General features: G+C 41.2%; 1 protein-coding gene across 2 annotated transcripts; it reads left to right on the forward strand.

The window, feature by feature from the left end:
- Positions 1-329: 329 nt before the first annotated feature.
- On the forward strand, positions 330-15,048 carry LOC110954728 (rab11 family-interacting protein 5). Of its 2 annotated transcripts, XM_022199396.2 has the most exons (6): positions 330-1,230; positions 4,360-4,874; positions 6,334-6,937; positions 7,575-10,052; positions 11,030-11,165; positions 13,735-15,048. In XM_022199396.2, exons 1-6 carry the CDS (start codon positions 851-853, stop codon positions 13,993-13,995), a joined length of 4,374 nt encoding a protein of 1,457 aa, XP_022055088.2. In that variant the 5' UTR covers positions 330-850; the 3' UTR covers positions 13,996-15,048. The 2 variants fall into 2 exon arrangements, with proteins under 2 accessions (XP_022055088.2, XP_022055089.1); XM_022199397.2 differs by lacking the exon at positions 7,575-10,052 and having other exon boundaries at positions 334-1,230.
- The last annotated feature ends 1,811 nt before the right edge of the window (positions 15,049-16,859 follow it).

Below are 16,859 nucleotides of genomic sequence, written 5' to 3' on the forward strand. Positions count from 1 at the left end.
TAATGTATTATCAAGTTGAAGTTGAGGTTCAGGACTGCTCAGGGAGAGAAGAGTGATGCAGCAAAATGTGTCCATAAATAAAAACGGGAAATAAATGCTCAGCTTTAAGGGTTGGTCAGTCATAAAATCTTTAAAACAATTGTGATGCATTTATAAATGAAGTCTACATGGACTTCATTAATCCAAATTTGTCAAACAAACCCTTGTATCCTAGAATTTATCTTGGAGTGAAGATGTTGCTCCAGAGGTTTTACTGAAAATAAAAAATCATTGAAATTAAAGAATGAGCTGGAAGTTGTTACACAAAAGGATCCGCCCAGGAACTTTAACATGTTGTTCTCTGGAACAAAGACCAATGATCTGAAGTGTTTATTGTCTCCCTCTCTGTTGGTGTGGATGTGGTGAGGCTCCGGATGGGTGTTTCTCTTTAATTCTGCGGCATCTTTCTCTCTGTATGCGGGCCTGCTGTGCTGTGGTGGAGGAGGGCGGGCCGTGAACGCACCGAGGCACATTTTGGACACTGAACGGACTGATGCGACATTACACACGCAGCGTGGACTCGGCGTGATTTCAGCATCGTCTAACGAGCTTTGCATTGATTGAATGTGGATAGCATGCACAGCTCGGAGTGGAGCGCAGGCCCAGTGTGCTGTCTGAAAGCTGACCTCGGGTAAACCCTCAGAGGCTCGGCGGACTTTGGAGATATTCTGCAGAGGTGGTGTGTTTTTTGCGCAGCACGGAAACTCTGGCGCAGCGTAAAGGGGGGATGATCTCCTCATCCAGGGACCAGACAGGCCACTAAGTGAAACCACGACCGTGTGAGGGGCTCTGGACTGGACAGCAGTGCAAGATGATGTCCCTGATAGATCTGGACGATGATCAGCGATGGGTGCCGACTCATGTGAATGTCACCGTCCTCCGCGCAAGGGGACTGCGAACCAAGGGCAAGCACGGCAGCCGCTACCTCTACACCATCATCCAGGTGGGCAAGGAGAAGTACACCACCGGGCTGGTTGAAAAGGCGGACGTGCCCGAGTGGAACGAGGAGTGCTGCTTCGAGCTGCTGCCGGGGATCCTGGAGGACGGCGGCCGGAGCGCGTACCCTCCTGGGAGCGGAGACCTGGTGCTCACCGTCATGCACAGGGTGCTGATCGGGCTGGACGTGTTTCTGGGGCAAACCATCATCCCTTTGGATAAGATCTTCCAGGACCAAGCGTGTCCAAGAGACGAGTAGGTTGAGGTTTTTAAATCCTAATGCAGCCTGAATGGCAAACTTCACTCATATGTCATGTTTACATGTCAGACTCCAGTCACACTGTAAAAAAAAAAAAAAAAAAAAATTAGAAAATGCATCTGTGTAAACCTTTGGCAATCTCTTAGCAAGAGAGTCAGATTAAAAAAAGAGTTAAAATCAAATGTTCAAAATCTGCAAAAATGATGAAAACAACAGCAAATATTTGTGAAATAATAATATTTTCAGCTGATTTAATTACAGTGGAACTGAGGAATTTTATTGTCGCAAATTGGAAAAACAATCACCATCTGTAAAAGTACAGATTTTGGATTTGGACATTATGTGCAGTTTTTTGTAAGTAATCTGTGAATTTTAAAGTTTTTTTTTTCATTAACATTTACAGGAAAAATGTGAAATACAACGGGACATTTTTCTTGTACCGCTTTCAATCCTTTTTATATATAATTTCCACGCAAATGATAGCAAATATCTGTCAAATAACAATATTTTTTGCTGATTCAATACCTTTAAAAATAGTGCAACTTTATGGTCAAACCTAAAAAAAAAAATTGCCTCTATTTTTAAAAATTGCTTAATTTAATTAATGTTTTTTTCTGTGATTTTAATGGTTATTATTTATAATTTAACAACTACAGGAAAAATGTGCGAAAAAACTGTTTGAAAAGATGTTTACCATTTTGAGTCTGCATAATTTTTCTTCCAAATAATGAAAAAAATCTGTAAAATAAAAATATTTGCTGATTTAAGTGCACTTAGATTAATGTAATTTTGTGGTCAAAAGAACAAATTATCTTTCATAAAAATACCGATAATTTTTTGATGCAGAAATTAATTAGTTTTGGCATTACATTAAAAAAATTCAGGACTTTTTTTTGTCTTATCATTAACGTGTAAACAAATACTTTCATTTGTAAAATAAAATCTGTAAAATATCTGTAAATTATGGAAATTACAGTTAAAATGTTTTTATTTTTGTTTAACAGTACAAGGAAAATGGCAGATACCTTCTACTCCATGTCTTCTCTAAATGTAGATTATGCATTCAGTGTTTTGGGGATCGTTCCATAGGCACACAACTCTAATTATCTGTCATGTACATCATTTACAACAGCACTGAGTTGACCCATTAGCTTCTACAAGAAGGTGAAATCAGACGTGGTGTTTAGCAGGATGACACATGGCAGAGGAAGCTGCCAAAGCTTGAACTCCACAGACTCATTAAATTCTGGCACTTTGCGCTGACATCCTTTACCAGCAGCAGTTCCCCACAATGCACTGTCAACAACACCAGATGCATTTTCCACTGTAAGACTGCAGCCAGGAAGACGCCATTTTTATACTCAATGCACAAGTTCTGATTGGAAAATTCAACTGATAGGAAACTTTGCCCTTCTTCAGACCACTTAACAAATGTACAGATAGAAACATGTTATCATCGTCTGGATATAAATAGTGCAACGATGGGATATGAGTTACGGGTTGGCAAATGGAGTTGGAAATAAAAAACCTTGGTCATGCAGGGTCAGAATTCCTCAAAATGAAACACATGCCTTGCAGTAAAATAGTTGTTATGATTAGAAGTGACTGGCTGAGCTGAAGAAGTGGTGTTTCTGGAAAAATAATGTTAGATCAGAGCCAAGTGACAGGTTATGAGGGTAGTAGATAGTGTCAGCAGCTATTTATTGGAGTTCTGCATCAGATTAATGGCTGTCAGGCTCTGAAATCATCCTACGTCACTCTTTTGTAATGCTTTTAGCAGAGTACTAAGTCTGGCTGACCGGAGAATTCAATCAAAACACCATTAGTGGTCTTTTTTCTTCAAAACAAAAGCCATTTATTTTGACTTTTTTTGGCTTATTCTCTGTCACTTCAGGTTAAAGCCTGGGCCAGCTGAACTTGAAAATCCTTTCTTTCCTTTTGTATTTCAGATGAATACATTTAATAATCAGATATTGCTGACTGTGGCAGTATTAAGTGAATGTTTGTCTGTATTTTACCAGCAATAACTTCTCTCTGATTCAGATAAGGCATTAAATTTAACAACATGAGCAGAAGAAGATCGTTGTAACTGAGCCATTTCATATCCAAACTCTTGTGTTTATGAGCTCAGTTGTGCCACAGGTGACATAACTGAACTCTCATGTGAAGCACTTCCACTATCAGCGCTGAGGAGAAGAATGGAGTGGAACAATACGGCACATCTGGCTTTAATTGTGGCCTCTCCGCCCTCCACGCTCAGTGAAACTCACACTGGATTCCTGCTGTTAGTTTTGGCTCCATAACATTTTCTCTGGTCCGCTCACATGACAGAACAGAGGGAGGATTTCATTGGCTGACTCCTCATATTGCCCATGTCTTCTTATTTTTTTTCCCTCAGCAGGTGTAGGTGGGTGGACTTTGAGGAATTTGGGTTGTGATTTCCTGCTTATAGAACAGTTTGTCAAAGGCGCATTTTGAGCACAGTTCCCCCGAGCAATATTTCCACATTATGTAACACGTGGAAAGCTTTGCCAAGAGGAAATCATTGTTTTTTGTTTCTCATTTTGTCAGTGAACGGCCAGACAAGTTCTGATTATTATCCATAAGATACGCTGTATTGTGACCGTTTCAATCTCCATTTTATTGAAAAATTTACTGTTATTTCACAGATTTCCTCTGCTTTCTTCAGTTATAGATCTCTAGTCCAATGACAGATGAAAATGTTAATTGATTAATTTACAGTGTATGTATAATTAGATTAAATCTGCAAAAATATGATTATTCTGCAGGTTTTTGCCATTATTTCAAAGAAAAATTATACAATTTAAAGGGTGAAAAGTGGCAAGTTTTTTGTAAAAACAAAAAAGAAAAGTAAAGAAAAACTGTCTAGAACTGTACACAATTTCCACATCAAATACCTATTAGCTCAATTATGTTTTGTGACCATAAAGTGACACTCTTTTACTGTCTGTAAATGAGTTAATAATGTAATTATTTTACAGATGTTTGCAATTATTTTTACTTTTTTGCAGTTTATTTTCTGTAAACTTGTTGTTGTTTTTTTTTTTTTACAGCGTCGCCTTCACTTGTCTTGTATAAATTAGACTTTTCTTTTATTCCTCCAGATGGTTCAAGCTCAATTCTAAGGCTGGAAGGAAGGAGAAGGAACGTGGTGAGCTTCAGGTGACGGTCCAGTTCACTCGCAACAACATGACGGCCAGCATGTTCGACCTCACCATAAAGGACAAACCTCGCTCTGCCTTCGGAAAGCTCAAGGATCGCGTCACGGGGAGGAAGCGGGGGGACATGGAGTCTTCCTCAGCCATCGTTCCCGGCCGCTACGCCGCCCTGTCGGGATCTCTGGGGCAGCCGTTTGGAGAGGAGGGCGGAGGGATGGTGGAGCCACAAAACGTGGAGGTGGTGGAGGAGAAGAGGAGCAAGATGAAGGATTTCTTTAAAGGAAGGCTGCGGAAGTCGTCGGACACCAGGTCGTGCTCGTCGCTGGCTTCAGAGAGCAGCGTGTCTTCCATGGCCAGTGATAACCTCGGACCCCCACCCAACCTGGATCTGCTGTCAGACCCTCCCAGCTCCCCGATCTACACGAGCAAAGTGAGAGTGGACTCAGATTTAGCTAAAAAAGGTAAGATTTGACATGATGGCATGACAGAACAAGAAAATCTGTGTTTTCTAGCATGAAGATTTAATAAAAAATCTGGTGAAAACAGAGATGTTATTTTTCCCATCATATGTTTAATTAGTGTGGCTCATGCTTAGGATCTGGGGAAGAAGAAATCCTGTTATACTCAGTGATAATTTCCTCTGTTCTCATCACGGCCTAAATAGTAAAGCTGAGTACTGATGTTTCCAAATATTTTTAATGGAACCGCTAAATTTGATTAGTGATGATTTGTGATCAAGATGCATGTATTTTTATACTACCGATGGATAAAATTAGTACATGTCACCGAAAAGGAGTCGGATTCAGACAAAAAATTATCCTCTGACTCAGTTATCCTCTTCAGGCCTTTTAGAGCATTTTACTCTCTTTCAGCTCTTTGTTTTGATGTTTTGTCTAGAAGCTTTAAGGGCTTGTCTGCAAGGGTCTACTTGACTTAAATTTTCTCATCATCCTGACTTTGGGAGGCACAAAATTTGTGACTGCACATGTTTGTGTTGACTACACATGAGCCAGGAAAACAAATGCTGCTTGAAACAAGTGCTGAGTAAGAAGAGAGACTGTACAAGGCGATTATCAGTCTTTCACACCTTAATAATTTATCATTTAAGAAGATGTAATCTAAGTAGTAGCTGCGAGACATTGGAGGTGCTTTGATTTGTTCATGATTTCCATAGATAGTGCTGAAACACAGAAGGACGTTCTAAATTCTCCACAAATCCTGTGCTATGTCTGCTGTTGCATTGTAATCTGTAACTCGCTGCTATGTCCTGTGAAAAGTGCAAAGTCACAGCCTTTCAGAAACATCCACAAGTATTCACTGTTTGCTCTTAAAATCTGTACCTGTCACGCAGAAACTATGATTTAGCTTCTTTAGCGCTTATCAATGGTTGTTTTAGCTTTAGAAGGCAGCTCTTTGTCAAAAATGCTCTGGAAATCACACTGCCTAACAGTAGACAGATTGAAGTTAGCCACTATATCAGAATCAGAATCACTTTATTCATCCCCGAAGGGAAATTCAGTTATCAGGGTTCTTATCTGTTTAATTTTGAATTAAATAGCCTGACTGCTGATCGCAAGAAAGATTTCCTAAATCTTTCGGTCTGAGAAATATTATCTAATAGTATCATTTCATATAATGAAAATAGTGCAGCATTCAGCAGCTAAAGAGGCCCATTTGTTCCCTCAGGAGTTGGTGGAGACCAAACACAGTGCAAGAAGAGGTTTTAGGGATTTTAAATGGGTTTGGAGCAAACATTTTTCGGTTGGCTCCAAATGTTGCTTTTTGCTCCCTCCAACAGGCAAAAAATAAGTATTATGGCAAAAAAAAAATGTTAATTAAAAAAAATGATAAATTTACCTGTGTTCTTGGAACATTGTTTTTTTTAAATTATTTCAATAATCTGAATCTTCTTCCCCACAGTGCTCACCAGTCAGCACACCACAAAGGTTCTCACACACAAGCGAGCCTTCAGCGACGAAGCTAGTAAGATCACAACAGCCTTCCCACGATCAAATGTTGCAGTGGAGTCTCTCAAAGGCCAGACCATGACTCAGTCCAAGTCCTCCCTGTGTATAAATGGAAGCCATGTCTACGACTCCGAGCCATCGACTCCAAAGAGCTCCGGAGCGCTGCCGTCTAAACTGGTTCTGCTGGAGAAGTGCTCCCCGCTCTCTCGCTCTCTGCAGAATCTCACCAAAAGAAGTGAGGACAAAGGTTCCTTCGCAGAGGGCCGGCGCTGGTCCTTTGACAAGATGAAGAAAGACGAAAAGGACGAAGAAAAGGAAGCGTCGTCTCCCCAAGTCCAGCAGGTTCAGATAGGGGGTCGCCCTGTGCAGGCAGCGACGCCAATCGTCGCCTCCGCTGCTGGTTCACCTGACAAAGGGAGGAAGTTCAGAAAGACGTTATTCTCTGGAGGGAGGAGTGACTCCCTCCCAGCTAAGTCAGACCTAAACCAGGCTGGTTCTGCTTCTGAGGGGAGGCTCAGAGGTTGGTTTGGCTCTGGTGACTCCCAGAACAAGCCGAGGTGAGTTGGGGTCATTTCTAGACTCGTCTCTAGGCTTCACAGTGTTTGATGAATTTACTTTGTATCCAGACTCACAGGAGGCCTGCGCTCAGCTGGGTGTCCCGAGTCCAGTGTTTGCTCTGCTCCCTGCTCATTTGAAAATGGAATTGATTTAGTTCATAATTTCTTCCATTTTAAAACCATGCTGTATCATCATCTCACACTATATTTTCCACAAATAGCACTCCAGCATTGCCATTTTCTTTACCAGTGTGTGTTTCTCTACCAAAGATGCAATATCACGGGGTTTTTTTTAGAAAAAGATGTGAAGAAAATCATTCCATGTTGATATGAGCTCACCCAGCAGAATAGCTGCCAGTGCAGGTGCTGCTTGAATGGCTGCAATGCGTTATTTATTTATTTGCTTGATTATTTTGCAAATGTGCTTTGCTTTTTTAATTTAATTTACGTTACTGTTTCCATAAATCTGTCATTCGGCCAGTTTTTTGTCTACTGAAGTTTTGAGCCTGAAGTTAGTTAAACAAAAATGTCTAACATTCTGGTTGTTTTTTCTGTTTGTGTAAGAACGATGTTCCCCATCTGGTACCCTGGCACATCATTAACTAAGAGGACTATTGTGCCCTATTTTCCTCCACAGGCTGGAAGTTTCTCCTAAGGTAGAAAGCAGCTCAGATGTACCCCCTCCCCTCCCTCCTCGCTCCCCTGTACCTCCTCAGTGCTCCTCCCCCTCCGATCATGTCTCACCTGACGACTGCAGTCACACCAATCTCTTCACCCCTTCTACCTCTCCCGCTTCAACCCCCATCTCCCCCTCCAACCCTTTCCTCCCACGTATGCAGCGCAACCCCTTTTTTGAGGAGCTCATAGCGGAAGAGTTGCAGAAGTCGCCTCCTTTCGCGCCTTGCTCCTCTTCTGGTTCATCCCCCTTTCATTACACAACTCTGCCTGCTCAGCCCTGCACACCCGGCACTGCTCACGAAGTTGGTACTGCGAATGTGGCTTCCATAAAGCGAGAGCGCCCCAGGCCAGTGGCTAGGCAGGTTTCACTCCCTGCATTATTACCCAAAGCAGTCACTCCAAATTCCCCCAACCACTCTGCTCCTCGCTCGATGTCGGAGAGTGCGGGAGAATGGGACGACTCGTTCGATGCCTTTGCCTCCAGCAGGCTCAACTCACCTAAAGGCAGTCTTCCTCCAGACCAGCTGAGAAGCAGCCCCACTTCATCACGTAAACGTAGCTATCCGCTACTCAATAACAATGCTAATACTTATGCACAAGAACTGCAAACATGTCAAGAGGAGCCTCCACCTTTGCCTCCAAGGAGACCTTTAAGAACTTCGGTGCATGATATTTATTCTGATGGCTGGCTGCATAGAGGTCAGGAGCTAGCTGTTCATAAAGAAGCCTACCTCCTCTCACAGACCGGTGTGGCCTCATTACAACGTGGAAAAGAAGGCGAATGTAAAAGGAACAGTGTATCTCCAGACCCTCACACAAGCAGCGAGACCTCTGACTCCCTCAGCGTCCACTCCCAACCCTGCACAAACATTATTTCTCCAGGATTCAGGCCAGAAGAGAAGCTCAAAAAGTTCAAATATGAGCCTCTGGAAGATGAAACTGATTGCTGGGGAGGCATGCTGTTTGAGCAGGACTTGTATAGACGAGTGTGTAGAGGACATTATGGACAAGCCAAAGTAAGCAGTCATCAATTGTCACTGAATTCTGAGGAAACTACTGGAAACAGGAACACATCTAAGAACTCAGGACCTAAAATGCTTCTTGATAGTGAGATATCTGTCACAGACCTTTTGAACATGTCATCTACTGGCCCATCAAAGGCAGATGTAAAGGTACTAGATACTTCTCCCCCTCCAGTAGAGGAGACAGTGGAGCCCGAGCCACCTGAAACCCTGTGCATCAACAATAACATTTCTTTCTCTCTTACTTTAGGAGATCTGAACATGAATGTAAATAATTCAGACTTCGGTTTTATTGATTCTGATGGATCTTCTCAGTCAGAGGTAGCCGATACTCTCAAAAGCATCCACAGTTTGGGCGGAGCTTTTCCACCAGAAGATACACTGATAGGTGTTTACCATGAGAAGACCACACCTGAGGAGATGTTCACTTTAAAGGACACCTACATACCTGAGATGAACTCCTCATATGAAATAACTTCTAATAAGCTGTGCAAAATATCTCCAGTTTGCCAAGACAACTGCCAAGACTGTGGTGAACTGAATAATGTGGCACCACTCAGTCACTCCAGGGTAAACAGCTGCAAGGTTTCGGCTTTGATGTCAGAAAATCAAACATCTGATTCACACGATGCTGAAACTGGATACAGAAAAGAAAAAGGAAGAAGTGAGGAGTACTTTAAAAAGATGCAGAAGGACATTGATGATAATGGCAATCCACAGGCCACGTTAGCCAAGCTTAACCAGATGGAATCATTTCCAGGGGTGGTTAGTGCACGTTTCAGACCAAAAGGACTGTCTCGACAGAGCAGCAGTGACAGCCCAAACAGCCGAAGCAAAAGCGGAGACAGAGAGTTTGAACAGTTTTTATGCCTCGTTCAAAACATATCCGAAGTCAGCGAAGGACCGTTGTCCTATCAGCCCACTAAATCAGCTCTGTCTTCCTTACAGGCGTTAGATAGGCAGACAGATTTGCTGCATGGTAGCACCATTAGTGACCAAACACATTGTGGAGAGTCTAACACACCGTCACACATGTCTTCAAAGGACGACACGGCAGCATGTCTTCCAGAAAACGCCACTGAGATCAGTTTTGAAGACCTTCACGCTAAAGTAGCACCGAACTCAAGAACCCCTTCTAAGACAAAGATTGGGCAATCTTTGCAAGAGCCTGAACCCTGTCCTCCCTCCATTCCTAATGCACTCTCCCTGTCAGTTGACACCCCTGTCTGTTGCCCCTCCATACAACCCTCAAGCACAGGGCCGAGTGCTGGAGTCAGCACTACGCTGGCTGTGGCCCCCTACACCTCCTCCTACTCTACCACGTCCACCACTGACCAGCTCCTGGTCGCTGCACGGCACTCACTTTTGCCTGAGGAGACACAGCCAGCTAGCAACCTGCCCCGTCAGGAGAGCAGGTGAGAATCCTCACACCAGGACATGACTTGTGTAGGTGTTTACAAGCTGTACTAAAATTGGAATAACAGACATGATTTGCACATTACGCCACAAAACATGTAATTGGGATGTTTGTTTTTGTCTTGGTTGCTCTGATAGTTTCGTTTCCTGCTGCCTTGGCTTGTTTGATGTCGAATGCATTTGTGGATTTAAGTTTTGCCTTTTCATCCAAACTTGTTGGATGATACCTGCTGCATTGTTCTTGGCTTTTGCTTCACATTTCTGTTATTCATCTCATGTTTCAGTTTCTTGTTGGCTGTTGTAATTTTGTTGTTTCTTACACTTTGTTCTGCCGAAACCTACCTAGTTTTGCTGCTTTTTTGGCCACCTGCTATTAAAAGGTAAATATACAGTATGTCTAGAAGTACTGAAGTGAAAAATCAGTGTGGATTTTACTGTATTCTTAGAAAACTGCATTTTTTTTCCAAAGCATGAGACAGTCATCATAGCCAGATTAAAAATGTACTTTTAGATTTAGATCAATGGCTCCTAAAGAAGCAAATCTTAAATGAAACTGGTACATTTGATATATGCAAGAACAGAAGCAAAGGACAGTCAGGAGCGCCACTGAGGCTGAGTATTAAATGATTCATGGGACTCAGAAATAGTAGATATTTTTTGTGACAGCTGTTTTTGACAGCTAAAAGTTCTAGCAGGACCCCTGGGCTGAGCTCCAGGAAGAAAATATGCTCAAAATTGATTGATATAGCTGCAATTTTTAGTGCTCAAAAATGGTATTTCTAGACTGTATTTTAGTTTTTGTTGATCTGCTTTGATATTTTTAAGCTTTTTTTTTTTTTTTTAGGATGGAAGCCTGTGTGCAGTTCAGTTAACTAAGTGCTTGATGAAATGAATTTAGAGTAACAAAGCCATCTTTAGACTGGACAGGAAGCGGGTATGGTGTTGAAATGCTAGTGCTGACCTCTCCGTTTTGCAGATCTCATCCAGTGAAGCCGCTGACCTCCAGCCAGTCCGACAAGAAGGAGAGTCGCTCTGTTCTGGAGAAGCTCAAATCTACCATCCACCCTGGACGCACCGCCCATCAGGCCGCTGCTGAACCTGAGAGGAGTCAGGTAGTGTTAAAAACAAAATGCTCTTTTAACTTTTTCACAATGCACAACTTATAAAAGGATCATTTCTTTGTGTGTCGCTATTAGTGATGTAAATTCTCAATATCCCCCGCTTATTTGGACATAAACTCCACAGCAGCTAAATGATAATGATAATGATAATTCAGGTGGAGAGACAGAAACAGTCCAGCGGAAGAAAAATAACATGGAAGTTTGCAGCCACTGACTAACAGCTCCTTGTTAGACTGAGGTTAGCTCTGACACTGGGGAGAGAAATACTGATCCCATTACTTCTCTCAAGTGTGACATAATTCTTTGACCCAGATAAGAGAATCCAGCTGCTGGTACCTTCAGTCTCACCTGAAACTAAGTGTGGAATTATTTAGTTATCTGTGACTTCTTATATGATGGTATTAATTGTTTCTCTGGTTATTGTCTGTTATGTTACATTGGAGTGGATCTCATGGCTCTCTAACAGAATCGGAGTCAAGAGTAGCACAAGATCCATAAAATTCCTGTTTATAAAATATTTTACATTACATCAAAACTTTGTATAATGTGGCCTCATAGCAGTTAAATGAATCTGTGGATTGCCATTAAACATCACAGTCATTTTTCAGACGATATCCATAACACTGCGTGAGTCTCACTTTGTGCAAACGGCAGAAGAATTAAGTTATTAAGATGTCACATATAACTAAATCACAGGAAGCCATTAAGCTCTCAGACTGTTTCATGCTTCCGTGAGCATTTATTAGCCGCAGCAGTGCACATGGTGTTAAAAAATACACCGCAGGACCGTGATGTTGTGTGACTTCATCGTTTCCTGCGACTCATTTCATTTTTTAACACCTGCAGCTGAAAATGTGGCTCTTTCATTTTCCAGCAGCTATTATCACACCAGCAGTCATTTTAGTCGCATTTCTGATTGAAAGAAGTAGTTAGGTGAGAAGGAGATTTACAGCCTGTGAAGAGTTTGCTTCACCGAAATGCTTAGATGTTCCAACATCTAGACAGAAAAACGGAGGCAATCCTGATTTCTGGAACAGTTTGTTCCAGAGTCGCTGCTGCTGATGAGATTCTTCTCTTTAGCTTCACATAGTATCTTATAGTTTTCTTTATTTTATTGTGTTTATATCAGATTTGTCATTCAGTCATCGTCATATGTTTGATTTTTTATATTTGTGCAGTACTTTAGTTCAACTCCTGTTGATTTAAATGTGCTTTCTAATTGAATTCAACCTGCCTCGACTAAACACTGTAAACAAGGGGAAACTGATACCTCTAATATACCACAATAACAAAGTTTTCCAGTTGTAAAGTCTCGTGTCTAAGTATTACAAACCTTTTTTTTTTTTTTTGCAAGGTTTTAGTTTCTGAAAAGCCTTTAAATGCATCCATCTGTGAGTCTATCTGGATTACCTGTATAGTTTTTATTTGTCATACTGGAAACTAAATGTCTTTCTCTGTCATTAGTTAAACCCTAAAAACTCATCTCTGTGCTTCAAAGTGACACATTTAGAAGTATTTCCCACTTATTTCTCCCCTAAAATGGCTTAGATGTAATTCTAAAGCATTTCTTTCTTTACAGTGTGCAGATCAATGAAGCCCTTGCTTCTATTTCAACTTCCCTTCCAACACTCACTGCAGCTCAGCACACCAGCTCACCCATAAGTCTGCCCAAACACTGTTAAAATACTCTACACTCTCCAATGACAAGTTCTTAAATCAGAGTAATTCATCCTTACATATTTGACCCAGTGCTAGTGGTTAGCACTTTTGCCTTGCAGCAAGAAGATCCCTGGTTCAAATCCCGGGGTGGGCCTGGGATCTTTCTGCATGGAGTTTGCATGTTCTCCCTGTGCATGCGTGGGTTTTCTCCGGGTACTCCGGCTTCCTCCCACAGTCCACAAATATGCTGAGGTTAATTGATTATTCTAAATTGCCCGTAGGTGTGAATGCAAGTGTGATTGTTCGTCTGTGTATGTAGCCCTGTGACAGACTGGCGACCTGTCCAGGGTGTCCCCTGCCTTCGCCCGAGTCAGCTGGGATAGGCTCCAGCACCCCCCGCGACCCTAGTGAGGATAAAGCGGTGTATAGAGGATGGATGGATGGATGGATGGATGGATGGATGGATGGATGGATGGATGGATATTTGACCCAGAAACTGATTCTGAAGAAGAAGAATAAAGGAAGGAAGCCACATCCTGCCGGATTGGTTCCAGAAACCTAAATTTGTGCTTCTGAGCAGCCAGACATGGCGCTTACTGTGTATTTCACTCATAACGTGTCTTCCAGTGTAAAATGAACACCATATGAATGAGATTTTCACCAGAAGAGTTCTTAGCATTTTAAACCATTGGATAGAGTCAGCTTACCTGTTTCCTCCTGCCTTCAGTCCGTATGCTAAGCTAAGCTAACCATCTCCTACCTGCATTCTCTATTTCTTATCTACTGTAACTCCTAACATCCCAAAGTTCTCTAAAAATGTCAGACTGTTCCTACGACTGTTACTTTAACAGGCCATTTTCACACCTGACAGCTGCACTGCTTCTTCCCTCGTCTCTCACAGGAGGTGACGGTGGACACTTCGGCTCAGTACCAGCACCTGACCAACATGGAGCTGATCTCCCTGCTGCTGCAGCAGGAGATGGACATGCAGAAGCAGCAGGCGGCCTCGGACCGTCAGGGGGTGCAGCTGGAGAAATGTGAGGCCGAGCTGAAAAAGGTCAAGGCGCAGGTCCGAGACCTGGAGGACTATATTGATAATCTGCTGCTGCGGATCATGGAGCAGACGCCCACGCTGCTTCAAGTGCGCTCTAGACACAAGTGATGACAGTGCTAAGCGTGCGTTTGGTGTGTTGCACAGGACGTGTGAGCCTCTAGAATATTGTCTCCTTGTGTTCAGAACACGGAGTCCTTATTTATGGCTGGGAGTCACTCTTCTCGAAGCTGTTACAGTCGAACAAATGCTCCACGAAATCCCACAATCATCCAGGTCTTCTCTCTGCTGATACTGCCCTGTTGATGTAGACACGATGTTACCCAACATGCATGCTGGTTGCGATCCCAATCTGGCACAAACAAAAACTCTACGATGAGAAAAAGCCTCTGTAAAAGCAGTTGCAAATGATTGTTTTCCCCATGCTTACTAGAATGAGTAGTCAGCTGTCGTCAGTTTAACGTCACTGCTTTCACACGTGCATAAAAGTGCAGACTAGAGAAAGTCTTTTTGGAGATGCATTTGTTGTGGTCTTCAGGGTCTCAATATGACATTAGCTCAAGTAACCATTAAAATCTTGAATTTACAGCAAAAAAAATGACATTTTGATACACGATTTTCAGACGATTTTATCTCAAACACTTCCATGAAATTCCACACTGGTTAACTCGGGCTAATGACATATTTTCAAGTAGAATTTAGGAATATAATAAAATAGCAACACATAAAATGCTGCTTTGCAATGTGAACAATATAAAAAGACATGTTTCTGCATTAACATTGCTGTATGACGAGCAAATTAAGCAACATTCATGATTTGACGGAAAAGGATGAAAAGGATGAAGAGTTGCTTTGTTTTGTTAGGTTTTTTTAACTAAACATGGTCCTTTCCCCCAAATTATAAGCTGAAACAATGAATGAATGTTTTAATATATTTGTAAGTTTTTGTTGTTGATTTTTTTTTCCGTCAAAATAGTAGCATTTGACTGTAGGAATAACAGAATAACAATGCAGTGAATAAGAGTACCATAAGTTATTTCTATCAAACCCTTTTGTCCCAATAATATATTCTCTAACTCCACTCTAGCACCACTGTAGCTACTTGCAATGCTTTACATGACCGCGGTACTGTACTGTAATAAAATAAAATGCACACGAACCAGAGTTTCTAAGGTTCTTATGTTGTTTTTACTGATCAGGACTAAGCAGGACAGGAGAAGGATGATGCCCTGCATGCTGAATGTGTGGTGAGTTCTGCAGCTATGCTTGCTTCTCTCCACCAGAGAGCACTCCTGACTTTGGTGATAAAACGTGCTGCCTCAGCATGAGCCTCTGCTTTGCACCCTTTGAATTTTCAAATTCACTGGAGAATTTAATCCCTGACTCCACGGATCACCTATGGACGAGCTGCGGTTGCACTGCCGGTCACTTTGGTTCACTGTCTCTCTCTAACGTTGATTTCAGATTGTGAAAAAGCTGCTTTAAGTCATTTTATGGTCAAAAGTGGAACACAAGAGCTCTTTGTCTCAAACCCGGGAGACTCGATGCACTTCCTGTTCCACTCTCAGTGAAAAGGTTCAGCAGCAGCTTTGAAAAGATGTAAGAGGACTTTTTCAGAGCAATCGGGTCTTTTTCTTGAATAAAAAAAAAAGCACGATGCTTTTCAAATCTCATTTAGTTAAAAGTCTAGAAGCATTTTTATTAAGAATTCATCTGCAGAATGTCAGTGAGACTGATCAGTTATTGTAGTTTGTTGTTTGATTAATTTTACTGAGCATGAAAGCAGCATTTTATGTTATTTGACTTGATAAGCTCAGAAAGGGTTTATTTGTATTCTAAGTGTAAAACAATGTACCACAGTTACTTTTCTGATGGTGTGCATGTTAATTCTTTATCTGCAGAGTAACAAGTGCATTTATCCAGAGATGCATGAAGCAGCAAACAGTGGGAGGTCAGCAGTTTACTATATAAAGTGTATTTGAGTAAATTAGTAAAGCTCAGTCACATGTGGTGGGTTACATTTGTGAATTCTATCAACTTAAAATTACATTTTGTCCTTTTTGTCAAAAGTATGAAAATTTGATTTACTGCGCCTTCAGCATTGTGCTTCTGGCATTTCTCCGCAATTTTCTGCTGCAACTGAACTGCTACTTTAAAAAAGGGGGATGGCAGAATAATGAAAATGAAAGAATGGTAACTTTTACAGCCAGTCATGTTTTGCATTTAGTATTTGGGAAAACATATACGTTGGAAAACTGGAAATTTCAAATGGACTTTCTTTAACCCTCCTGTTGTCCTCATTTATGGGTACCAAAAAATATTGTTTTCTTGTCTGAAAAAAATCCAAAAATTCAGCAAAAAAATCCCCCAAATTTTTGAAAATTTTCAAAACCTTCAAGAAGAAAATTCCAATAATTCTTTAAAAGTTTCCCTTAAAAGTTTGATTTAAAAAATCCTTCAAATTTGGCAAGAAAATTCTTGCAAATATTTTCAAAAGATGAATAAAAAAACCTTAAAATATCTGAAGTGACTACATATACATCAGAAAAACTTCTATTTTCTTTAAGAACATTCACAAAAAATCCAAAAAAATTGTGAATGTTCTTAGGAAACATTTTTAAACATTTATTTTTTTTCCACCAAAAAATGTTCAAAGATTTCCCGAAAATGTTCAAAATGTGGACATCAGAAGTTTTACTGTGTAAATATATTTTTTCCCACATTTTCAGACTTTAAATCAGGTCAATTTTGATGCGCAGGATGACACAAGGGTTAAAAATGAGCAACAATACAAACTGCTCATTTAAGAGGAATGAAATAACTTAAAAGGTACATGTAACTAAAGCTAGTAGTAATATCATTAGTTGGTAGTTTAATTTGGATGAACTTATATCAGTCCAACATTTCTCTCTTTTCAGTGTTTCCTAAAAATTGTACTGTGTATAAATACTTCATCCCTTTGTTGTTCTCTCTAG

Source organism: Acanthochromis polyacanthus, chromosome 10, assembly GCF_021347895.1.
Source record: "Acanthochromis polyacanthus isolate Apoly-LR-REF ecotype Palm Island chromosome 10, KAUST_Apoly_ChrSc, whole genome shotgun sequence".
Lineage (NCBI taxonomy): Eukaryota > Metazoa > Chordata > Actinopteri > Pomacentridae > Acanthochromis > Acanthochromis polyacanthus.